The 27,417-nt window shown below is 35.9% G+C and overlaps 1 protein-coding gene across 3 annotated transcripts in view; it reads left to right on the top strand.

Annotated features, from left to right (window-relative positions):
• The window catches only part of LOC106067229 (C3 and PZP-like alpha-2-macroglobulin domain-containing protein 8), a 97,591-nt gene that overhangs the window by 54,017 nt on the left and 16,157 nt on the right, over window positions 1–27,417 (top strand). For all 3 annotated transcript variants that reach the window (XM_056036076.1, XM_056036078.1, XM_056036077.1), the window contains exons 13-26: window positions 3,776–3,940; window positions 5,048–5,110; window positions 6,184–6,372; window positions 6,512–6,661; window positions 8,178–8,315; window positions 8,436–8,484; window positions 8,605–8,733; window positions 9,663–9,771; window positions 19,379–19,496; window positions 19,724–19,843; window positions 19,932–20,048; window positions 21,983–22,120; window positions 22,258–22,429; window positions 24,123–24,311. In XM_056036076.1, coding sequence (XP_055892051.1) covers window positions 3,776–3,940; window positions 5,048–5,110; window positions 6,184–6,372; window positions 6,512–6,661; window positions 8,178–8,315; window positions 8,436–8,484; window positions 8,605–8,733; window positions 9,663–9,771; window positions 19,379–19,496; window positions 19,724–19,843; window positions 19,932–20,048; window positions 21,983–22,120; window positions 22,258–22,429; window positions 24,123–24,311 — 1,846 coding nt within the window. The remainder of the gene's footprint in view (window positions 1–3,775; window positions 3,941–5,047; window positions 5,111–6,183; window positions 6,373–6,511; window positions 6,662–8,177; window positions 8,316–8,435; window positions 8,485–8,604; window positions 8,734–9,662; window positions 9,772–19,378; window positions 19,497–19,723; window positions 19,844–19,931; window positions 20,049–21,982; window positions 22,121–22,257; window positions 22,430–24,122; window positions 24,312–27,417) is intronic.

Below are 27,417 nucleotides of genomic sequence, written 5' to 3'. Positions count from 1 at the left end.
TTTGAGTTTAAACCCCATTTCAGCAGGGTTTGATGCTAAAAAAAATACCTCTTTAATATAAAAGGCAAATTACACACTAAGATTGTTTGAGTGTAGCCAAGCCAATTGGGGGTTTTGAGTTTAAATCCCTCTCCTACAGATGGCTTTTCTTAAAAGTTTAAAACCCCTCCAGATGCTTTTTGAGTTTAAAATCCAACTACTGAGAGTTTTGAGGTGTAAAACCTATATCTTCAATATTATTGTAAAGCAAACTACAGTTACCAAATTCTATGACCGTAGCTAAATGGGGTTTTGAATTAAAAAAAACAAGATTACAAAGAGATGCCACACAAACTCAGAGGCGGCCCCCCGTGGGAGACAGATCCCTGTCAGATCTGCATATTCGCAACGAATACTCAAGACATGATTTTGTTTTAATTGTTAAAAGTAATAATGTTTCATTTGGCGTTGTAAAAAAATTTTTTTTTAAATATAAAATCTCCCGCTGGTCGAAGGAGGATAGCATCGAGTATGAAACTGAGACCGTAGAGATAATCAGTCCTGCGCGCTAACCGCACGACCAGGCATTGCTCTTAACCTAATGTCAAAGTGGTTACAAACTAATAGCTTATCATTGATAATATACCTACACATTACGGAATGACAACTACCGGATATGTTCAATATGTCAGAAGAGCGATTTTAGATAATCTTTTGGTATTGAACATTCTCATTTAAATGAAACTAGAATGAAGATGTAGATCTACCTAAATTAACTTCTAATTTAGCTCTCTCAATATCTATATCTACTAGATCTAGATATAAAATATATATTTGGGATAATGTAGATGTAATTTAGATAAGATTTATGAAAAAAAAACCACTAGATAATCAATTAATAGACTAATAGCAATATTAAATTTTAAAATAGTAGATTAGTTATAGTATTTTATAACATTGCAACATTGACATATTGACAATCTAGACTTAAGAAATAAAAATCTACCCTTTAAGTCTAGAAATTAAAATTATAGATCTTGATCTAGTCTAAATCATGGTTGTCTGGTAGGGCGGTTTGCACGCTGGACTGTCGTTTAGATTCATCGATGGTCCCAGGTTCAAATCCTGCCCGCTCCCATCCCCCGTCGTCCTGTGAGAGGCTTGGACTACAACTCTTAAGGAACATCCGAAACATGTAAAACATTCTAAACTAGACCAAGAAATTCTAGATCTAGATTCTACAATGATTTAAATTAGAACTTAAATCTAAATCTAGTTTAAACAAGGTTACAAAAGACAATAAAAAAAAAGCTCACGAAAATGACATTTACAAGTCTAACTTATAATGCATACTAATTAGCTTTTTCTCTTTAAAAAACTGCTTGCATAACTGATTTTAAAAGTTAGATTTTTCGCTTTTAGAAAAAAAAAGTAGTCGTTGTATCAGAACTTTGAATGGTCTAAAATATTGTGATGTCGGATTTTCAATATCTTTTCTAGTTTACGAGATCTAAACGGGGCGGACGGTCAGACGGACAGACATTTCGCACAAAACTAATAGTGTATTTTCCCCTTTCGGGGGCCGCTAAAAATACATTTACTTACATCAACATAGATAACCATGCATATTTAGGCATCATGTTTGGTAATATTGGTATGATGCGGAAATGCACTGAAAGTTTACGAGATCTAAACGGGAAAGAGGGACAGACATTTCACACAAAGCTAATAGCGTCTTTTCCCCTTTTGCTAAAAAACAACTCCAGAGATTTTTTAGTTTAAAATCCACAACAGATGATTTTGACGATAAAACTTCCCTTTTCGATATAAAATCTAAAGCAAACTACAGTCACCTAATTCCAAAAGCATATTCAAGAGAGGTTACACGTTTCTACCAGTGGCGGGGCTCCATTAATAAAATGTATTAAATAGTCATCTGCCAAAATTGAAAAACACTAAATGTGGCTCAACAAAGATGGCTAAGACAGATTTTAGGAGTCAGTTATAGAGATCGGGTCTAAATCAAGGAGATCCTAAGCTGAATAGGGAGTCAACACTTTTTGTAAGATTGTGACAGAGCGTCGCATGAGATTTGCGGGACATGTTTTCCGACAAAATGAATTATGCATACTAAGGGTTGCAATGACATCCTAGTACAACTTTTCGTCAGTAAGGCAGATACCTCAGAATATTCATTTTGTTGGCTTTCAATACGAGAAGTAGTGCTTGGCGGCGGGGCTTTGCTCCAAACTCTCCTCCAGACCCCATTGCTGGCAATGGCGGGGAATCTCTGATTTTTCCACTAACTCCAGGAAGAAATTTTATTGGGCATAATAAACGTTAAACGAATGAAGGGTCAGAATGTAATAAAGATCATGTACACACACACACATACATACTATTAATTTTTTTTTTCGAAGGGGGGGAGAGAAAAAAATTCTCATCCCCCCTCCCAAAAAAAAAAACATGGCTATGCCCATGAACTCAAGATCTAGATTTACTTTATACTTTAACACATTCACCATCACAGAAAAGATAAAAGACATAATTCATAATTTACAGATACAAGAACTTTTTTATTTACTAGGAATGAAATCATTGAATAAAATAAAACTTTCTAATTTAAACTTTACTTATAATGTTTGAGTGAAAAGGTATATTTGTTTTGCTATTGTTATGTTTTGTTATGTGTAATGCACTATTGTATGACTAATTTTTTTATAGATAATAATAAGACATGTCTTTGAGTCCTAAGGTTAATGAGGTTTGCAGTACTTCCCAAGGCTACGCAGCCACGACCTACATATTTTGGCACATCCAGCTAAGATAATAAAAATATTATTATTATGTTAGAAATGAAGTAGTATTCATTCTCTTGTGCTGACAGGGTCGAGTTTCGCTAAAGAGAAACAAAATTCATTGTAGTCTCTTTATCAGTGTCCACTGAGTAATTTTCTGTTGATGTGCAGGTCTGCAACAGTACTGCCCTCTGACAGGCAGCGAGAATTTTCCGAGGAATGTTAAGGGCCTTTAAGGTATCTGTGAGGTCAGTTGTCAATATCCCCTCAGTTGATATAAGAATCGGGTATATTGTTATTTTAGATAACTTCCATAAACACTTAATCTCCAAGCCTATGTTTTTCCATTTCAGTTTTTCTTTTTTTATGAGACAGTGGTATGGCGATGTCAATTTTACAACTTGGTTATGGCAACCTAGGTTGGCAGATTAATATTATTATTATTATGGGCATACATAAGCAAGACCGCACTACAAAGAACAATGTTCTTCTGAATGCCAGTATTGTAGGACTGCTCATAGTTTGACAGCTATGTCATGCGGGCACATATGCTGTATGGGGGATGACCGTCAGCCAAAAACATTGCTTTTTGGTAAGCTGAAAAGTGGTCGGCACAACAGATGTGCACCACAAAAGACAGCTTAGATGCCAGCTTACTTTAACTGACATAGAAAAGAGCATGCTTCCGAATGAGACAGTGGAGATTTATTACAAAGGCCACATTATACACCTTTGTGACCAAAAGGAAATCTACAGCTGAGGACAGATGTAGACAGCGGAAAGAGAATGACCACGGCAGACAATGGTTGTCTGTGCTGGGTGTGGCAAAATATGTGAGCCACATGAAATACTGCACTCCTACTTAATCTTCGAACTTAAAGGAAAGCCTTATTGTAATTTTTATTATTATTATTATAAAAAAAATAAAATTATTATAATTTTAGTATTACTCATTAATTTTATACAATGAATGAAACTATGTAATTTTTAAAAATTAGGCAACATATGCGGATGCAAGGAAGCCTTACAGTGGTGACAACAAAATTTATTTGGATCCTCGATTCAATTTAGGAACTACTGTTCCAATAACGATGTATGCTACTCGATATTATTCACCATCTAATTCATATATCACAATATTGACATCCACTGATCGACCTCAGGTATTTATGCAAATTTTGTTCTTGTCTGTGTGGTACTTCTCTGCAAATTTCATAATCAACATTTTTTTTTTTAATGCTCTTGGCCTGCATGTATACATATTTTCAAAATGTGACAGATTTCCAAAATTGACATGACAGCTTTGGTTGTTAGTTTCACACCATATAAGTCATTACCAAAACAAAATTAAAAAAAAACAATTTTTTTTCTTTCCATTTTTTTAATGCCTAAAAATGTAGCCAATGTGTAATGCTAGTGTATATCTATTGTTGATGGTCTATTTTGTTGATGATTATATATGTTAATGGTGCATGGGAGTTCATAGAAGACACAACAACAGAATGAATAAAGGATATACTTGATAACGCAGGCTGATAACTTCAACAATTTAATGAACAATAAAAAGGGCACAGTCCTCTGTCGTCGCTAGCCTAGCGTCGTCCTCTAAGGCGTATTGTCCGTTACTCTTCTAGTTCGTAATCCTTCTCTTTTATTACTCGTCACATCACTTAGGAAAAACCCGATTACCCTCAACTTCTACGCATCTTGTGTCATTACACTATCTATATATTTATCTTTAGCTATTAGGGGTACACAGGATAGTACTTTTTGATATCTGGCTGGAGCCTGTTACCATACTTAAGTGTCTACTACATAGATCATGACTGAACATTTCATAAAACTTCTAAATAACATACCTATGTTAATATTATTTTTTACTTTTTTCTCCGTATTGTTTTACACTATCACTAATTGAATTGATGATTTAAAGTTGATCAGCATTTATTAACAGGTACCACAGAATAATCTGTGTAATGTACAATGGTGTTGGTGCCCCCAACTGTAATGGGCATGTGTGGGTTGACACACGACACAAGAAGTTGCAAAGGGAAAAGATTAACTCTCGAGACGTTAAATGTCATAGGACATTTATATATATATATTAACTTTGTGATCATGCAGTACTGGTTTTGGGCTGGAAACCCTGTCTTCTGCCATCCTCAACCATTTAGGCTAGGACAAATAATGTTCTTTTATTAAGTGAATGTCTAAATAACTTTCAGTTGTAAATTATACTCATATTTGTTTTAAACACATTTTTTTTTCAGGTTAATGAATACATGGTTTTCCATGTGAAGACCAGTAATTATGTACCCAGGATCTACTATCAGGTATGTAACAGATTTTTGGGGTTTTTAAAAGTAGATGGTAAGTATAAATAATGCTGCTCCTCATTGTTATTTTCATTACTCACCCAACCTAAGCATTCTGTTTCACCTTATCCTTACTTTTCTCATGATGATCTGTTGTGAATGTATCGTAATTTCACTCAATACACATATTTATTGAAAATTATTTTTATGATTATTTGAAATACAGCCAACACAGAGAAAGCAACAAAACATATACTAGACATTGTATGTGTAATGCAAACAAAAAGTTCTGATGCTGCCCGACTAGTTATGGGAGATTTCAATCATCTTTCATTAGCTCAACACTTGCCAACATATACTCAATTTGTTAATTGTCCCACACGGCACGATAAAACCTTGGACATGTGTTATAGCAACATAAAAATAGCCTACACATTTTGATAGTTATTTCCCCTCAGAGAGTCGGACCACACAATGATCCATCTTACACCCACATACAAACCGGTTTTTAAAACAACAAAACCCAAAGTACAGTCCATCCAGTCAAGGTCTGACGACTCTGTTTTACAGTTACAAAGTTGTCTGGAGCAAACAGATTGGGACGTTTGTAAACAACTGCCCAGACAGATGAACTTACCACAACTGTTAATTCGTACATCCAGTTCTGTGAAAACATGATTGTACCAAAGAAGAAAATTAAAACATTCAGTAATAATAGACCCTGGATGACTAACATTAAAAATTAACATTCTGTCATCATTGAAAAGTACATAGAAGTCTATTTATAAAGCGCTGGTTTTGAGTGTGTATGTGTTTTTTGTGTGTGAATGTCGTTCGTATGTGCATCTATATTATTATTGTACAGTAGTTACGCTGAGGTTGTCAATTGTAGTCAAACAGAATTTCCATTTGATTGGATCAATAAAAGTTATTTTATCTTATCTTATCCTATTAATGTTATTGTCACAATTATAAAAAGGTTTTAAAAATTGCTATTTTATGCTATAGTTACAAATAATGTCTAACTAATATGATACTAAATAATTATTGTATTAAACTAAATTAAATGTTTCTTTTATTTTGTTTTAAAGATTGTAGCACAAAGTAACATAATCATAGGAGATTGGCTTGAAATGACTTCAAGACAGAAAACATTTGCTGTTGCCCTATCTCGTGATATGGTTCCAACAGCACGTTTAGTTGTTTACTACATTAGACAGCCTGAAGAAATTGTTGTTGATGTTTTAAACTTCTTTGTCAATGGCACAAGGCAAAATTTGGTATTAATTTAATTTTTTGTTAATTTTAATTTTTAGTTTTTAAAAAAAGGACTTTAAAAACAATAAAATGAAAAATACTTTATACTTTTGATTATACTATGATTAAAATATTGCCTTCTATATTTACAATGTTGTTCAGGTAACCTTGAACATTAATCGTGGTAAAGACTTCAGCCGTGATACTATTGAATTTAATGCCTATGCTGACCCAGGCTCCTATGTTTCATTCAGTGGGATGTTACTGGATTTGTATAGTAGAGGATTAAGTGATGGTATTACAGAAAACAAAGTAAGTAACTTTGCTTGGGATAGATAATGTAATTTCGACTATTCAAACTTACTATATCAGTGATAAAGTTACATTAACTTAAGAGAGTAATTATTTGAAATAAAAATAGGCTATTTTCATCTAGACATGAGTAACTTAGAGAAGTGCCCTTTTGGTTGTAGCATTTCTTTGGCACTTTACTAATAAAATCCTTTACCAATTAGGTGGCAATGAGCAATTGGGCCGGCATTTGTTGAACAATATTAATAATGGTATATACTATACTAATTTTAAATAATTCATCAGTTTAGAAAGGCTGAATTTATGGTCATTAGTTATGTCTGGATTGGGTTGATTTAAACTGGTTTGAGAGCTCACTGAAGACTTTTTTTCAACTCTGAATGTAGTGTGTGCAACTTATATGTCTTTAGGCATTGTGCATTCTGAAAATATGCATCTCTGTTATTTTTGTGTTAGTGTTTGTCAGCTAATAAAGCTTGACCTCTGAGTAAATGGCATCTTGCATACTTCATTTATAAAAGTTATCATGGATCAACAAGACAACAATGGTCATCAAATCTTTTGTGCAATGCTGGTTAGGACACATATCAGTAATTTTTTTGCAGTTTTTTTGGCAAAGGATTCCAGCAGTATTGCTTTGAGCTTCTTTTCTTATTAAGTTCCATTTTTTGGTTACATCATTCAACTACTGTTCAGGATAATAATTTTGCTTTTTGAATGAATTCGTAGTGGGGCAGATCTTAAGATCACACCAAATGAAAAAAACAATAATAATGTCACTGGACAAGCCAAGACAAGTTGATTTCCATTCCGAACTATAGACTACTGTATTCGATACTGCACCACAACATTGGGAAAGCTGTTGTTGGAGAATTGTATATTTTAATAACAAATATGTATATAAGTGATTTAAGCCTACAAGAGGCACAGTAAAATGGTATAGTCGATTTACATTATTTAAAAAAATGCTGTAGGCTAGTCATAAACAAATATTTTATGAAAGGTAGAACTAGTACAAATAATGATGCCCTGTGGATCCTTAAAAGAAAACATAAAATTTTTGTAAAAGACACTAAGAAACAACAGTGAAAAATTGACTGTTGATAGTGATAAAGATAAAGTAGTGGTAAATCAATGGTTGTAGTTAAGTGAAGAATTTAGTCTTTCCTAGGTAGTGAAAGACAACCTTGTAGCAGGACTGACATCCTGATACTTGTGAATAACAGTGATGGCACTTGATATCTATATATAGCTTGAGGGTAGCCAAGAGCTGTTGACAGCTGTGTGTGTTGTCTTAATGTTCAGCATTGTATCACCAGCTTGTAAATAAGCATCATCAATGCCTTGAATCCTTTTTGTTAAGCCTTTTTTTTAAACTCACAGCAATATTATAACATGCACAGAAAACTATTTTTCCAATAATTTGTGTTGAATAATTATGCTTGACTTTTGCTGATACTGTAATTGCTTTTTGCATGTCTCATGTCATTACTTTTAAGCTATTCATTTACTTCAGCTTATTGATGAACTGATGACATATGACTCAACACAAAATGGCAGTTATCGCCATCTGTGGAGAGTCAGTGATACAGAGTATGAGTATGTGTTTTACCATGGTCCTGATTATGGCATTGATGCTAACACAAGTTTTGATGTAAGTCTATGGAATGCTCCTAAACATTTTTTTTCTTTCAAAGGATTATCTTATTATATATATTAATTTTAAGGTCACAAACTGTGTATATGGATAAACTCAAACATTTCTCATCTTCAGACTGCAGGCCTGCTTGTTTTAACTGATGCTAGAGTATCAAGACTTTACAGTATGTTGTACTCATTTAATAAACTCATCAAGTAGACTAGTGTTTCTTATAAACAGTAGAGAACAAATCTTTAAATTATTAAGAACAATATTAAGATCTTAATGCTTTTCTACATTTCAGATGATAAATTTTGCACAGATCAGAAAAGTTTCCCCTGCTTTGTTGGAATAGAAAGTCAATGTTTCAAACCTGAACAAAGATGTGATGGAACTATTGATTGTGTAAATGATGGTGCCGATGAATGGGGATGTATGTTAGACATTTTTATTAAAGCATTTTTTTTAATCATTCAAACTATGTCATTTTACATCTTTTAGAAATGATATTTTCCCTTTGCAACATCTCATGTGACTAAAGAGGCCAATCCTTGATACACAGCTGAGGTCACAGATTGGGCATCTGTAATCACCAGGTGCTTTTGCACTTTTACCCTTCTTTCTACTTCTGGTGTGTATGCCATGATCTGCAGTCCAAGACTCCTCCTTTATGTTTGCTCTCCATCTATCCAGTGCCTTCTTTTTCTCAACTGTTAGGATCAATTTTGAAGAGCTTCATGTTATGTTTGTATACATTAGTATACCTGAAGAATGGGAGGTGGAAGATGTTCATCTTTTTTTCCATGTTTCATTACCATATAGCAGAGTGCTCATCTCACAGATCCGGTAGACAAGGCTTGGGTATTGGTAGTCAGCAAGGTATTGTCCCACACTATTTTCTGCAGAGGTGACATGGTGCTCATTGCATTGGCTATCCTGTTGTTGATGTCTTTATCCAGAAACACATCGTTGGAGATGATGAAGCCAGGATAACATAAATGGTCAACAATTTCTATAGGTTGGCTATTAATGGTCACAGGAGGTGCAGTGCTTGTGTTCTAAACTAATATTTTGGTCTTGCTTCTGGCATGCTGCAGATAGTTTTTCAACCCATGCTCTTGAAGCTGCATAGCAGATAAATAACTAATTTAAACTCTGATAAGCATTCTACCTTAACATCATGCATTTGATTTTTTGTTTGTTTTTGTATCTTACATGCTTTCCTTCAGTTTTCCTCATGTCCATCTCTTGTAAGCACCTTAACCTTACTTTGAATAAGTAAATAAACAGAGTTCTTAGTGTCTCACTCGAGGCTACAATAATACTATAAATCAAATTTTAAAAATTGTTTTGACTGAATAGGTACATTCCAAGAATCCAAAGAAATACATAACCCAGCTATGGACAGAGTTAGTAGAGTGATGCGTTTTTATGATAACAGTTCGTGGGCATGGCAAGAAATATTTGTCAAGTAAGTATTTTGTTACTATCTAATTGTAACATTAAAAACATTGAGGTGAAAAAAGAAGGATGCTTCAAGAAGTGATAATTTTTTTGTCCTGGTATCTTTTATTTTTATTACCTTTTAATATTATAGTATTATCATTTTATCTTCATTTATCACTGAAAAATTCTAGTGTTTACAATTAGACAACATTCAACATGTATATGACAAATTTCCAATATTTAATAAAACTATAAATGTTCTGTATTTGTATTAGAACATTACATCTTTAACATGTGAAGATATATAGTAGGTGTAGTAGATCTTTTGAAGATTCTCAATAATAATTAATATTAGACAATAAATCTTTTTATAAATTATTGACTCAATCATATCTAATGATGTCATTCCGTCTGCTTTTTCCATTCTTTTCTTAACATATTAAATGATATGATCCTCAATTCGGGAAGGGTTACTTGATTATGAAAGTTAGTTTGTGTTATGATATAAATAAGGGAATTGGACTAAAATGCTAATTTTGAGAAATATGCTGCTGATCTTATTTACTAAGAGTACATTTGGGCAGACATAAATAGAGCAAGAATTATTGATAGTAAATCATAGCAGTTTATCTTCTGCTAATCTTAATTAACAATTTAATATGAATGATGTCCCCTTAAAAAAATATACATTAGTCTACAAAATATTATTACAATTTTGAGCATTTTACTAGGAGAAAAAAGGAATCACGTGTTTATAGTAGTTTATACCTTGTTATGCATATATTATATTTAGAAAGTTTAAACAAAAAATTATTTAGCCTCTACATCCTTTTTTTAATGGATATTATTAAAAATAAAAATTCATGAAAACTTAGGCAGAGTAATCAGTGAGATTAGTAACTATTAATATTAGTGTTATGTGACATTTGCAATGTGAAGTTTTTGTGTGTGTATTTTTACCATTCTTTCCAAATCAATTGAAAAGCATATGTACCAACTCCACCTAGAGACCATAAGCTAACATTAGGAAATTTTCTTACAGCTAACAACATCTTAGATTTAGTGATGTTTAGCAGAGAGCTGTTGGGGAAATTAATATAGAGCATGTCGTCAAGATTAAATACATTGCTGTCTAAGTGAAACCTGATGTGGATGCCTTCGTGCAATTGCTGCCTCATTTGACCCAGCATATGCCAAAGAAGATAGCAAACAGATAGGGCAAGTACATGGCCCTGCTTCATGCCATTGTCTATGGGAAGTGATCCAATTGTGTTTAAATTGGTCTTTATGTTCCACTTGAAGCTGCTTGAGAATGGATCTAGGAAGGCTTCTGAGCTTGGACAAAATTCTCCATAAGCTATCTTGACTGACCATGTTGGTAAGATCCACAGTATAGGTCCAGGTGCATTTTTCTTGTAATAGTCACAAAACAAATATTATGTCGGATGTACTTGTACCAGTTCTCAGATAGCACTTTGTCAGGACTCTTAGAAAGATCTTTTTTCTACTACTGACAGAAGTGTAATTCCTCCAGACAGACTTGTCATCCTTTTAATATAGGGATATAACAGTGGCATTTCAGGTGGAGCAACACATTTGTCCCAGCAAAGAGTGAACAGGTCTGTTAGTCTTTCTGTTAGGGCAACACCTTCCATTTTAAAGATTTCCATAGGAAGGCCATCAGAGCCAGGTGTTTGGTGTTTTTTTTAGTTTATGTCAACTTCCTAAAATGTTGATGAGTCACTTGAGTTCATCTCTCAAAATAATTTGATGAATGGTTGCCAAGGATTCACTAAATAACAGTCTTTATTGCTCAGTCCAGCTTCTTCTTCTAGACAGCTTTATTGCTGTTGAGCTGTGAGCTCTTTTGCAGACTGTGCCAAGGAAAAAAAGTGTGCTGTTTTCTTCAGTTGTTCAGCACCAACAGGGTGTTGGTTATGTTGGACTGTAGTGGAAGTAGGGTCTGCCTAAGGTGGATTAGGAAGGGGCATTCAAAAAGGATATGGTTTACTGTTTCATAAGGGTGGGCGCAGTTGTGGGAGTTGTGTGGAGTTTATTTTGTTCAAATGGTAATTTAATAGAGGTGTGTGTCCTGTTCTTAGTTGGAAAATTGTAGATTGTTCTTTGCGGGGGAGGAAGTTAATACTGTCCAGTTTGTTAGGCATAGTCATTTCTTTGTACATGGCTCTGCCTGTGTTTCCTGATGCCCACTGGTTGAGCCACTCCTCTTTGTGATTGTTGACTAGCATTGACCTTAGGGTGAGGTAGTTTACAGGTCTATCTGGTTGTTCCATAGATGAACCTGCCTTTGATAGCTTATCTGCCTTTTCATTTCCCATGATGCCAATGTGTCCAGGGATCCACTGTAGTGTGATATTGATATTTAATTTTGATATCATCTGATAGTATATCACAATTAGTGTTGTCAACTCTCTTAGGCTGTTTGAGGTGCTGCTGTTAAGTGCTTGCAGAGTGGATTGGGAGTCTGTAAAGACAACAATATATGATGGTGATTGCACTCCTTCATATAATTTGTTTTCCACTCTCTGTTAGTGCTATGGTAATTGCCTCAATTTTGGCTTGAAAGTTTGAGCAGTAATCACCACAGGGTGCACTGATTTCAAAGTGTTTATTTTTAGGGAAGACTTGGAAAGCACCAAGATCAGCATTGATGGTGGCTTTGAAGGCCATTCCATCAGTATATATATGGATATCTGTTTTTGGATAGCTTTCAATTGTTTCAAGCATGCCTACTTTGAGCTCTAGTGGATTTGATTCTTTTGTTAAGGTGTTATTTAGTAAATATGTTTTAATGGTTGGTTGTTTGTAATTTAGTCTGTGCGTTATGTTTGAAAATCTGGTAATTTTTTCTGTTATTGGGTAGATGGTGTTTTAGGGCTAGTTCTTCAGTAAGTTGGATCAGAGTTCTTTGCTTATTTTGGTTGTTTTTCTTATTTCTCTGTGTTAGTAGTTTATTAGGATGATTGTCCTCCAACCTTCTGTATCTCTCAATAGCTTCTAATGCTGCTCTGTTGTTCCTTAAGAGGTTCAATATTGGAGTCTATTTCACAGGCTGCTGTGGGAGTAGTTCTCATACCTCCACTGAGGCAAGGCTTGGTTTTGGATTGTGTCTAATGATGATTGATAGGTTTTGTTGGCGGCTGCTTGTATGGAGAAACAGTTATCCATTACAGATCTGATGTATCCAATGTATAACTGTCTTAAGGTTTTCTTTTCAGCTCCCCAGGATGTTCCTGCTAGGTGTTTTATTATGTTTAATCTTTGTGATGCCTTTTCTTTTAAATCTGCCATAAAGTGTTTTAGAGAGTCTTTGGTCTAATTTTACACCAAAATATGTTGGATTTTCTTCTTTATTTATTGGTTGTGAGTCTATTTTTAGGATGTAGTTTCTTTTTGCTGTTTTGTTGCTGTGGCTAAAGATTGAATAAACTTTATATCCATTTTCCATAATTTTGAATACTTGGAGATAGTTGTGAGGGCTCTATTTAGTTTGGATTTAGTCAGCACTGGATATTTCTCTGTAGTCCAAATTAAAAGGTCGTCTGCATAAAGAGCCTTATTGACCGAAATGAGGTCCGGGAGGTCATTCATGAAGATTAGAAAGAGTGCAGCTAAGGGCTGAACCTTGTGGTAGTCCTTAATCCAAACCTTCGAATCGGGTTTGGATGGTTCTGTTTTTTAAGAATGCCCTGATCCAGCTGTACATTCTTCCATGGATGCCCATTTTTTTAGGTAGGTTGAGTTGACATCTGTCTCCATTATGCTTGATAGTCTTGTCTGTTTCTAGTGAAAAAGCTGCCCAGTTAGCTTTTTTATAGTTCCATCTAGTTGTTTTGCTGGGTTGGTATCTACCTGGTGTTCCAATATTTAGGAGTATAGGCCTGTGGTCACTACCTATGTCTTCAAGAACTGTTATTTTCGAAGAGTCCGTAATGTCTGTAGAGATAAAAGTTAGGTCAGGTCTGCTAGTTGTGTTGTGTGCTCTATGGAGGAATGTTGGAGGTGAAATTTTGTTTTGCAGAAGTTGTAGGTTAGAGGCATTTGTTACATCCTATATTTCTTTGCCACTCTTGTTGTAGTATGGGTAGCCTAGGGAGGGTGCGTGTGCATTAAAGTCACCAGCCATTATTGTCCTTGTGTAGTGTGGTAGTTGTAGGTCTATTTCTTTTGTTGAAGATGGTGGGCAATAGAAGTTTTTGATGGTGTACTTAGTTCCTCCTCTCCAAAGAAGTATTTCCTGCATGTTGATGTCTGTGTTGTTCTGTACATGTTTTACTGTTGCTTGAGTGTCGTTTCTTATGAGGGTCATAATTCCCTCACATTTGGTGCAAAGAAATCTGGCGTCCCAAGACATGACGTTAAACTGCGCTCCTCTTTCCTTAGCACATTTGGAGCTCAAAAGTGCCCTACTTCTTTTCTATCATTGTGTCTGCCTCCTCTTTTCCTCAGTCTGCCTTCATTGACCTGTGCTGGAGGGCGGTGGCTGGAGGGTCAATCAGGGAGCTGCTGTATCGGACACATGTCTGATGCAGCAGCTGATTGAGTATAGTACCTGTGTAGCCCTGGCGGGCTCATTCTGGACTTCCGAATGGCCCGTCCCCTTGTTGGACTTGATGGCGGGTGGGGATCACAGGTGCCGAATTACTACTTACATACATGGACAAAAAAAACACGCACAAAACTACTTGCTCCAGACCTATGTCTGGGCAAGAAACGTCGAATTGATGATAAAAAAGAGTAGGCCTCAAAAAGCTGTGCTACCTGGCCATCATTTCTGGTGGTCAGGTGCACAGAGGAGGGGAAAAGCCTGAAAAAGTTGAGACCTTTTCTTATCTATAAGGGACTCAAGTCAGTAGTGGGAGAGCCCAAGCTCTGATGGGCTTTTAAGATGCAGAAGACTCTATGATCTCCAAGTGGAAGTCATTAGACACAAGAGTCTGAACACCAGCAGAGGTGTAATCAGCTCTAGGGACCTACTGGAATGTTCCGATGAGGAAATAGTGGAGAGTATTGAAGGAGTCACCCATGCCTGGCCCATTACCAGGCGCAGGGATGGGGAGGAGGTCAAGACCGCCACTATTATCCTCACATTTGGAACTAGGACACCACCAGAGTATGTGAAGGCAGGATACCTACAAGTTCCAGTGAGGCCCTACATACCTAACCCCATCAGGTGCTTCAAGTGCCAGGGTTATGGACACGGCACGGCAGTTTGCAAGAGGAACACTGTGTGTGCCAGATGTGCTGGAGAGAGCCATGAGGACAAGGGCTGCACAGCCCAGTTCAAATGCCCGAACTGTCACACTGGCCACTCAGTCTACTCCAAGGACTGCCCTGTGTGGAAACAGGAAGTTGCCGTGCAGGAGTACAAGGCAAGAAATGGATGCACCTTCAGCCAGGCGAAATTGACTGTATTGGCCCTACCTAAGGACCAATTCATCTTGACAAAGACCTATGCCCAGGCTGCGGCTAAGATAGGAAGATCCAGAGCCACACAGACGGACACATTGACCCCACCACCCCCTCCTCCAACTCAGAAGAAAACACTGCCAAAGAACACACCTCCAAAGAGACAAGAAAGCCCCGTTGTCATGCTAAAGAATAGGTTCTCTGTGCTCGCTGATGAGAGCATGGAGACAGAACAGCATGTCAAAACAGACACTCCGGGAGAACCCGGAAACATTATGTCTGACACAGGTTCTCCTCAGAGAACCCAGCCAGACACACCAACCTCTACTGAATTAGAGGTTGACCAATTCCCTAAGGGGAGAAATAAAAACGGAGAGGATGCCCGAGGTGAGGGAGGAGGAAATAGCCTCTGCTCTAACCAGAGGGACCTCCCCTCTCCAGACAGAAGGACTCCCCCCAAGAGGGGGTGTCCTCCTCTCCACCCAAATCCAAGTGGAAAAACACTAAGGTCACTGGAATAAAGGGAAACCCCTCAGGGGGCCTCCCAAGGCCTAATAGCTCCAAGTAGGTCATTTAGAATAAGCCATGGATTCTAGAATTGTACAGTGGAACTGTAGAGGCCTCAAGGCCAATTACAAGGAAATGCACTACTGATGGACTCTGAGACTCCTGTAGTTCTCTGCTTACAGGAAACATTTCTGAAAGATAGCATTAGGTTCCGAAGCTACAGTGCCTGCAGCAAGAATGTTGAGGATGCAGAGAGAGCATCAGGTGGAGTCTGTATCCTTGTGAAGGACAGCGTCTCCCATGAGAGGGTAGAACTACAGACCACACTACAGGCCATAGCAACTAGGATAACCCTACACTAGGTTATCACTTACTGCAGCCTGTATCTACCACCAGGCGCTCCATTAAACCCAACAGACATGGAGGACCTATTGAAACAACTCCCCCGGCCTTATATAATCCTTTGGGATTTCAATGCCCATAACATTGTGGGGATCGAACAATACTGACTCAAGAGGTCGTATGCTGGAGGATATCTTCCTCCAACATGATTTATGCATACTTAATGATGCATCACCGACCTACTTACACCCAAGAAGTGGATCTCTCACGTGCATTGACCTCACCGTCTGCATCCATGGACTTCTGGAGGATTTTAAATCGTCCCGAGACATGACGTTAAACTGCGCTCCTCTTTCCTTAGCACTTTTGGAGCTCAAAAGTGCCCTACTTCTTTTCTATCATTGTGTCTGCCTCCTCTTTTCCTAAGTCTGCCTTCATTGATCATCACACTGTCTCCTTAACTTTAAATTCTCACTACGTCCTAGACCAGTCCGTTTGCCGTGGACTGCGACGGGTAAAGGGGGATAAAGAGATCCTGGTGTTTGAGTGGTGGCTATCTGAGGATAAACCACAACAACACAATACTTTGGCTCCAAGTTCCCCTAGACCTGAGACCCAGATGGCCCGCTCTGGGTCAACCGGCTGGTCATGCCGAGCTACCAGCATAGGTCGTCGACCTATGCTGGAGGGCGGTGGCTGGAGGGTCAATCAGGGAGCTGCTGTATCGGACACATGTCCGATGTAGCAGCTGACTGAGTATAGCACCTGTGTAGCCCTGGCGGGCTCATTCTGGACATCCGAATGGCCCGTCCCCTTGTTGGACTCCTTGTTGGTGGGGAGCACAGGTGCCGAATTAACCAAAATATATATGGACAAAAAAACACACACAAAACTACTTGCCCCAGACCTATGTCTGGGCAAGAAACGTCGAATTGATGATAAAAAAGAGGAGGTCCCAAAAATGACTGCAGGCACGACATGGCCTAAATTGTGCCGATGTGCCACAAATCAACAAACAGCATCATAAATGCGCTGTCCCCTGGCATAGAGTGCTCTTTGTATGTTGATGACTTTGTCATTCTTACATATGGGAAAAACATGAACACCTTAGAAAGGAAATTACAGTTATGTTTAAACAAAATTCAGGGTTGGGCAAACTATAATGGTTTCAAATTCTCTGACTCCAAAACAGTTAGTATGCATTTTTGTAATCTAAGGGGGCTCCACCCAGACCCTGAACTATTTATACACAAAAAGAAGATCCCTGTCGTGAAAACTACAAAATTTTTAGGCCTCACCTTAGATTCCAAATTTAATTTTCTCCCCCACATTAAGGAACTTAAGAAGAAATGCCAAAAGTCATTAAACATACTAAGAGTACTCAGCCATACGGACTGGGGAGCTGACAGAGATACCTTGCTGCTGCTCTATCGGAGTCTAATTCGATCCAAGCTAGACTACGGATCCATAATATATGGAGCAGCAAGGAAGTCGTACCTAAAAATACTGGAACCAATACAAAATGCTGCCCTGCGTCTCTGTCTCGGCGCGTTTCGTACATCACCTATCCCAAGTCTCCATGTGGAGGCTGGAGAACTCCCCATGGATATAAGAATGAAAAAGCTTGCAATGCAGTATATAGTCAAGCTAAAATCCAACCCCACGAACCCTGCTTTTGACTCCATATTTAACCCCACAGAGGTAGAATTATACAATCGAAGGCCTAACGTCATACAGCCGTTGGGCCTTCAAATGAGAGAACCCATCCAAAATTTAACCCCACCCATTGACCAAATCTCTAAAATAGAAACCCCTCAGAATCCTCCTTGGCTAATGAATAAACCTAAATTAAATTTATCCCTCCTTAATTTCAAAAAAGAAAATACAGACCCAAGCATACTACAAGTCCACTTTAGGGAACTGCAGGAGAGCTACGGAGATTGTGGCACCATCTACACAGACGGATCCAAAATGGAGGGAAAGGTCGCGTGTGCCTGCTCCTTTCGGAACAAAACAATCTCCCGTAGACTCCCCGATGGCTGCTCCATCTCCATCTTTACGGCCGAATTGCACGCAATATTGCTTGCACTTATGGCCGTAAAAGCATCAGAAAGGAGTAAATTTATAATCTGCTCCGACTCCAAATCTGCATTGCAAGCTTTGGGGCAGATGAAGACTGACATCCCATTGGTACATAAGAGCCTGAAGCTGTTGGACCTAATAACAGCCGACCGTAGGGATGTCACCTTCATCTGGGTCCCCTCCCATGTTGGCATTGAGGGAAACGAAGCCGCAGACAGAGAAGCAAAGAGAGCCCTAAATCATGCGGTGTCAGGAACCCAAATTCCCTACTCGGACCTGAGACAAAGTATTGCCTCTGCCACCTATCGAGAGTGGCAGAACCGATGGGAGGCTGAGATTCACAGTAAACTCAGGCAGATTGTGGCGGATGTCAGGTGGCGGCCCACATCTAAGGGTCTGACAAGGCGTGGTAGCACAACCATGTCCAGACTTAGGATTGGCCACACCTACATCACGCACTCTTTTGTACTGAAAAGATAGGAGCCCCCACTTTGCGAGTACTGTGACTCTCGCCTCACCGTGGAACATATCCTCGTTGATTGCCCCAGATACCAGGATGTCAGGGCGAAACATTTTAGAGCCACTAATCTATAAACACTATTTAATAATGTCGACCCTGGGAAGGTACTGGGCTTTATTCGGGAAGTGGGGCTATCTACGAAGATCTGATTTCTGAATTTGTGAACATGCACTATTTACATTAGATTTTTACCAAATATTTAAATTTTTACTACCTTTACTATTTTAACTGTGAATAGACCTTAATTTTAATTATATGACTGTATAGAATCTGGCCCTTGTTGTTTAGAGAGAGAGTAGTCCTTATGGGACTGCAGGCACGACATGGCCTAAATTGTGCCGATGTGCCTCAAATCAACAAATCAAATCATGATTTTAAATGGTCAGTTAGCAATGATCTACGGTGAAGTGATCACTTCCCAATCATCATTACTAACAATCTCCCCTCATTGGGATGACCTCAGCGGTGGAAACTGAATAAGGCAGATTGGGAACAATTCCAAAAAAGATGCTCCGAGGATATCACAGAAAATATCCTTGATGAACAGAACCCAGCTGATATCTTTGCTATCAAGTTACTTGATATTGCCCGGAAAGTTGTTCCCCTAACCTCCGCAAATCCAAAGGGTTCTTCCAGAATAATCCCTAAATATCTACACATTATCACAAACAATGAGTAATACCATTTTCCAAACATATGTATGTGTATAAGCTAGGCAATGAAATAATAAATTATGTTAAATTTATCACAGGCCTGATGGTAGAGTGGATTTCCGTGTTGATGTACCTAAATATCCTCTGTCATGGGTAATAAATGGGGTATCTGTCAGTAGAGAACTAGGACTGGGCATCATGCTTAAACCTGTTAGGGTAAGATTTCTTAGCATTATTTCAGTTAAAACATTTTTGTGTGGAATATTGATTTCCCCACATTACTTAGATTTATAAAGTTTGTTTTGTATTTTTTAAAAAATAATTTTTAAAAGTGTTTTATAGTTTATTAAATTAAATATGTATTTTAGAATGTACTAAACTGAATTTTATTGTCATGTGATGAGATCAACAGTATTTAAGTATAATGTATATCTGTATTTTAGTATGATGCTGCCAGATACATGTATATGCAAGTTGAACATCCTAAACACATTATCAGAGGTGAACAAGTCGGTGTAAGAGTGACAGTATTTAATTACTGGTATGATGATGACTACCTTGAGGTAAATTGTACTTTCCTTTTTCAAATAAAATAATTATTAGAAAAAACATATAAAACAAAATGTAATATCATTATTCTTCTAAATGTAGGTTTTGATAACTATGCATGGAGGCGATGGCTATTCTTTTGTGACTGTTGGTGAATATGGTTATGTAACATCTTACACGCCCCCCACTCATAAAGGAGATCATCAGACTATAGTCTTTGTAAGTAGCCATATATATATCTTATGTCAAATTACAGTGCATTACTTCTACATATGTTCCATATATATTATTGCACCATAAATGCTTTTGACTACCAGCCATTATTTTACAGCATTTTAAATTTCATTTGATAAATGATAATACTTTTTATACAAAGCTTATATTTATTTAACTTTCTGATCATTTTGCCTAAAATGTATTTATTTGAACTAGAAGAATAAAAATGATTTTAGAGAAAACAATTGCTTGTAGCTATGTGAATAAAATTAATAAAAAGTAGATTTTATTAGCTTAGTGCTGGTTGGACTAAAATTAATAGACTTATGATTGCCATGAGAAATAGATGTCATTAAAAGTATGAAAACATCTAGTTGGAGATTTTTTTAGTGTAGATAATAATCTTCATATACAAAAACAAAATTAATAAAATACTCAGAAAGACATAAAGATAAAGGCACATTCTTCATTCCAAATGCTACGACAAATTTGTACAAATGCTCCTTCTTCCCTAGTGCTATTAGAGCATGGAATGGGTTGCCTGAGCTAGCCAGGAAAACCACTGACTTGGCAGAATTAAGGTCATTGGTTAATATGCTGCATGACTAAATGTATGACACGTAGGACGTAATCATCTTCTTTTTGAAGTAACGTCTGTATTATATACGAAAACATGTATGTGTTATAAACCATAGAAATTAAAAACTTAACAAGAAAAACATTCAGAGATACTATTTTTTAAGACAATACCTCCTTTATACATCTTAAAGAGCAATTACTTTGCTCTTAAAAACTAATGAATGTTTGATTTTAAAAAAAGAAACAACAGTTACCCCCACTTTGCCCCCCTCCCCCGAACGAGAAAAAAATCCTGGTTATGCAACTGTATTAATCTACTACACTTTAGAATATTCTAATGTTAGGCCTTTAGATTTAGAGTTATGAGACAGTGGACAAAATATTCATCAATATTAATTTTTTTAACTCTTGAATAATATAATTAATATATTTTATTACTAGTGACCTTCTATATAGTACCCTCATAGCAAAAGGCCCTTTATACATCTGACCAAACTAAAGGTCCTCTTCTAGTGGGCAGGAATGAGAGATGTGCCATTCACCTTTCAGCAAACCTTATGTCCAAAGGTCCTCCATCAACAAGAAAACCATTTTATCACTAGTGTTTTGCCTGGTCACAGCTCCTTCAACCTAGACCAGTTACCCCTGCCATAGTGAGGCAAAAGGCCAAGCCCCTTGTGGGTTTTATCATATTTCTACAACATAACTCTACTAGCCATGAAAAGCCTGCCACCATTGCTTGCAATGCCTGTGAGAAATGGCTTTGCTGAAGGGACAAGAGTTAGAGAGTCATTTCATATCATTTGAAATGTATACAGTATTTCATAAGCACACTTAAGATTACTATTCATGTTCTCTGTTCGCATGTAAATTTCCAATAATGGTGGTTGCCTTGATGATAATGGTAAAAGATTACAAAGATCAGATGTTGCCATCATTTTGTTGATCCCCTTGACTACATGTAAAATATTATACAATGACAAGCAGGACCTCCTGCATTGGGTGTTGAATGATTGCATTCAAGCTTCTTTAAAATGAATATTTTGGTTGGAGGAAATTAAGATTGTGGTTGATAGTTTGTAGCTTCAGATATGAGTTTGTTTCTCACAAACTCATTTTGTAATCTTATTTGTTGCATAAATATTACATAAATCCACAAAATGGTATGCCCTAAAAGTATGTGATAAACTTCATAATTTAATAAGTTAACTAAGAGTTCTCTTTGTTCACTCTAAAGATTTTAAGATATCTTTTTTTGACAAGTAAAAGGATACATAAACTCAAAGCACAAATTGAGATGATTTTCCATAGTTGTATTTTTAGAAATGCTTCATTTGTTTTGTTCTATCATTACCCAGTTAGAGCCTGGTGAGTCCAAAGATATTTACATGCCCATTGTACCAGATGGTGGTGTGGTTAGAGGTCAAATTGAATTTAAGGTTTCAGCTAGTTGTTTTATGCAAAAAGATGAATATATTGGAACCATGTATGTCAAGGTAACTCAATTTTATTGAAACTAAATACCTTAATAACTTTTAATTTATCTGAACTAAAAGTGTATTTTCCACCATAATAAGTATATACTTGTATATACATACAAGTGGTATATTGTTTGTTTGTTTGTTTTTTGCAGCCTGATGGGGTCATGAATTACTACCATACACCTTATCTAATAGATCTGATTAGATTTGGTTCTATTCAAATTCCTCAATTTGATGTGCCTGTGCCTGAACAGTTTAGAAAACTTGAAGTTCGTGAAAATCTTTATATCCCTCAGAGTCCTGAAGCAGTAGTGTCACTTTTTGGTAACTATCCTGCATATTTTTAGATCATTAGAAGAAGCTAAAAAAATTTAAATGAAAGTTGTTTTTTTTCATGTTTTTTTCTAAGCTACTATGATCATTTATATAAAAGAATATTTTTTTTTCCCTTTTGAATTAATTTTGAACCAGGAAGTGACAGAAAATTTTGTCATTATTTCAATTATTAGCTACTAGTCGACCTGCGGCATAGCGGCCTTAGGCCTCTGCAACCTATGCAACCACAGTGGGCACGCACTTTCATAGACCCCACGCTAATCCTAGGTGTAAAGTATTAAATTAAATCATTTTATAACTTATAACAGATTTTCCTCTGCCTCCTGATTTACCAGGAGCTCCTGGAAAGCTCCTGAAATTAAGTAAATCTTTACAAGAATTACAAAAAGTCCAGGAAATCTCCAGAAATTATTAAAATCTTTTAAAAAATCATAAAAATCTCCTGAAATATAGACAAAATTGTCATTTTGGGGTGTCATTCAACGCAATCCTATGCTTGATAAAACAAAAACGGCATTATACATACCAATAGTTGTGGAATCTGGTGAAAGAAGCTTCTTGCGCCTCAAACTAATGAAGAATTACTTGAGGTCAACAATTCTCGAAGATAGATTGAAATATTTGCTAATTCTTGCTACTTAGCATGATCTATGTAGGAATAATAATTTTTATGATATACTGTATGAATTCGCTACACTCAAAGTTCATAAAGTAATATTCTGCACATAGTAAAGAATGAATAAAATGCAAAGATGAATTTATTTTCTAATACAAACTCTTAATTTTCACTTATTATCCATATCTCTACCTAAATTGGGCCCTGCCCAATCCGTTTCGCAATGGTTAAGTCCAGCCCTGCTATTTAGTGACGGGTGAATACAGAGAAGATTACTTGTTCTCCCCTCTCCTCTTTTTTTTTTGTGATAACTCTAGTCGGACTTGCAGAAATAAAAGAGTTATGTTTCCATGACTTGTTGGTGGTGTCAGGCATGGTTGAGTCATGAAGAGAATTATATATATATATATAGATATTATCCTGAAGAATCATTAATATTTTTTTCCACCATTTTATTTTATGTAACTCAAATAGAATGACATTTAAATAAAGAATACAAACACAAAAGAAGTAATACAAATGCATGAAAAACAATGATGCTAAAGAGAAAAATTGAACATGAAGGCTTTTTTGTTTTTTTACAAAGCTTTTATCAACTCACTGTCTGTCTGGTAAAAAGTTTGTACACATTATTTCTCCCACACTATTATTCATTGGCGTAGACAATACATGAATCACTTTTAATAATGAACCAATTAGTCAATTAATTTCTGGTAATTAATTATTTTGTTTGATACCAAAAAAGGAAATTAATCCTTCAGTATTCACCTATATAGCTAAATTTGTAGGGTTTTATCCTCTTAGATAATTGTATATGTTTTTTTTCCCCACACTCATTCTTGGATCAAGTTGAAACTATAAACAATTAATTATTGTTTCTAACAAAACATAAATCAATTTAAAAAATTAAACAATTAGTCAATATCCATTTAGGAAAATAACTTCTACATTATTGAGCGTTGTTAGTGAGGAGTTCTTCCCCTTAAATAAGCTTTTTTTTTTAATTTAAAAAAAAATATTTTGTAAAATTGTGCTTGTTATACCAATGAAATCATTTGTTTCCAGGTGATGTAGTGACTCCTGGCTTTTTCCAAGATTATCTCAATGCTGAAAATATTCTGTGGAGACCATATGGAGGAGGAGAAATGATAGTATTTAATTTTGCTTACAATTTATATTCATTGAAATTTATGAAATATTCCCAGCAGTTGGATGATGCCCAATTAAGTAAATCTTTACAAGAAATGAATATTGGTAAGTAACTAATTATTAGAAGTTTTCATTGTTAGATAAAAATTTATAAAACATTAATTACCCAGCATTAACATTTTTTTATATTTTATTATCCAAACCAAGGTAATAGAATAGATGTGAAAATATTTTATTATTGTGAGTATTAATATAATAATTACAATTTTGAATATTATGATCAAAATATTGACCTGGTCATTCAAAAATGTCAATTAGGACAAGCATATTCTAACATAGAGCATTAAATATAATTTATTAGTAGAATATAGATCTAATTAAATTTGTTAAATTTGTACAGAAACTAATGAAATTATAATTTAAAAAAAAAATAATTATAAAAGTATTATTAACATCATTACAGGCTATAAAAGTACATGAAGTTTGACAAAAATAAAAGAAAAATGAAAACAAAACAGTTTGATCTGGCCCTTCCAACTGTTTTCTCTAAACTATCAACCTTTTTCCTCTGGTTATGAACAGCCAAGGTCACGGACACACTAGAAGTTCCTTGCTATATCGCAATTGTGTCAGTTGTTCTTTCTACTGATTCTGAGGGCCTTGGTTCAGATGGATGGATCCTCTATCACAGTTATACCTGGTCATTGTGCCTTTTTGGGGATTTGTGACAATATTGGAATCTTATTTCTGTTTTGGAATTGTTGTTAGAGCTTGATAAAGGCACACATGGATGATATCAGCCCTCCCTGGTGGGCTAGAGAGTCTCTAATGGTATTATTAATGCTATAGCGCTGACATGATTGTCATGGTTTCTGCATCAAAGTTGCTTATACCGGTATTACCACATAAAGTGCAACTGAGTCAAAGCTGAGGAACCACGCATCATGTCTCCATATGAGTACACCTGTGTATTATGCCTTAGGCAACAAAGACGCATCGTGGCACTGTGTACCGTGTGGGTTATCTCAGTTTACATCAGGACTGTTTGATTCCTTTGATGCAGACACTTCTAACCCATACAACATCCTAAACACCATCCCAAACCAAACTCACCAACCACTAGCCAGATCCACTCCAGTTAAATCTGCTAAAAGTAATACAACACCCTCATTATATAAACGTACTAAAGAAGTAATACCAAAATATCTTAAAACCTTAGTAATAAATTTTCAAAGCATTAGGAACAAAACAGCAGACTTAGAAATTTTATTAGAATGTGAGAAACCAGACATAATTGCAGGAACAGAAACTTGGGTACATCCTGAAATTTAAAATGCAGAAATTTTCAATAGTAATTATGAAATTTTTAGAAAAGATAGGGCTGATAATCATGGAGGAGTTCTTTTAGCAATAAAAAACACTCTTATAGCAGAAGAAATCACCTTACCTAAGTCAAAAAATATAGAATCAACATTTTGTAAAATTAATACCACATCAACATCCCTAATAACAGGCAGTATTTACAGACCACCAAATTCTAGTTTAGAATACATGCAAGAACTATGTAATCAGTTTATCAGTTTACTACACTTATAGAGACAAATAAAAATGCAGTTTTATGGATTGTGGGTGATTTCGACCTACCTGATATAAATTGGAAAACACTAACCATAGATAAACACCAAAACCTTAAGGACATAAATGAGCTTTTCATAGAAACTTTACACAACCTAAGTTTAGATCAAATCATTAAAAAGCCAACTAGATTAAACAACACATTAGATCTCTTCTTAACCAACAGACCTGGATTAGTAGTAGATTATGATCCTGGTCTATCAGACCATGAGATCATAAAAATACATAGTCAGATAAAAGCAGTAGTCAATATAAAACCCAAAAGAAAAATCTTACTCTGGAACAAATGCATCCTAACACATCTACGTCAAGCTGCATTAAACTTTCAACAAACATTCTTATCAGAAAGAGACATTAACCATCCAGTCGATGACCTCTGGAATTTCATAAAAAACTCTTAAAAAACATTATAGAAAACCATATACCAACTAAATACACATCAAACAAAATAAATAAATGCTGGTTTAATAATAGATTAAAGAAGCTTTGTAAACAGAAGGAAAACCTATATTGAAAATTTAAAGAGACTAAGGCAGAAAGAGTTTATAAAAAGTACATAAAAATTTAACACCTAACCCAAAAAGTAAGCAGACAGATGCAGAGTGAATACATAAACAATGTAATATCTTAAGATAGCAACAAAAACCTATGGTCAGACATTAAGTCTAAGAAAATGGAAACAACAGGCATTGCGCCATTAAAAGATGAACATAACATAATACATAATGATAATGAAACTAAAGCAAACATCCTAAACAAATACTTTGCATCAGCATTCTCAGCCCCAGGAGACAAAGACATATTACTTAATTTGAACCAAGTAGACAACATAGAAGATATAGAAGTACAAGAAAAGGGAATCCAAAAAGTATTAGCCAACATCAAACCTAATAAATCATCTGGACCTGATGGTATTCCAGCTAGATTACTCAAAGAACTAAGCAATGAGCTAGCACCAGTATTCAAAATACTTTTTCTGTCATCTCTTAACCAGGGCAGAGTACCAAAGGACTGGAAAGAAGCTAATGTCACCCCCCTATTTAAAAAAGGAGAAAAATCAGACCCTGGAAATTACTGACCAGTATCACTAACCAGCATCACATGTAAAATCCTAGAACACATAATATGTAGCAACATCATAAACCTGTTAGACAAACATAATGTCCTTACTCCATACCAACATGGCTTTAGGAAATATAGATCATGTGAAACACAACTAATAGGACTAATTGATGATTTTTCAAAAAGTTTAGATAACAGTAAGCAAATAGATACTATCTTACTAGATTTTTACAAAGCCTTTGATAATGTTCACCACCATAGTTTGCTTAAAAAAGTAAAATATTTTGGCATCAAATAATTTGCATTAGTGGATTAAAGTTTTTCTGATAGGGAGAGAACAAACTGTAATAATAAATGGCTCTAAATCAACACCAATAACAGTAAACTCGGCCGTACCTCAAGGAACAGTCTTAGGTCGACTACTATTTTTAATTTACATAAATGATTTACCAAATAGCATTAGTTCAGGAACAAAAGTCAGATTATTAGCAGATGATTGCATAATATATAGAAC

The sequence above is a fragment of the Biomphalaria glabrata genome, chromosome 7 (assembly GCF_947242115.1).
Source record: "Biomphalaria glabrata chromosome 7, xgBioGlab47.1, whole genome shotgun sequence".
In the NCBI taxonomy this organism is placed as follows: Eukaryota; Metazoa; Mollusca; class Gastropoda; family Planorbidae; genus Biomphalaria; species Biomphalaria glabrata.
Note: the sequence above shows the minus strand (reverse complement) of the source record. Positions and strands in the feature narration are given on the sequence as shown.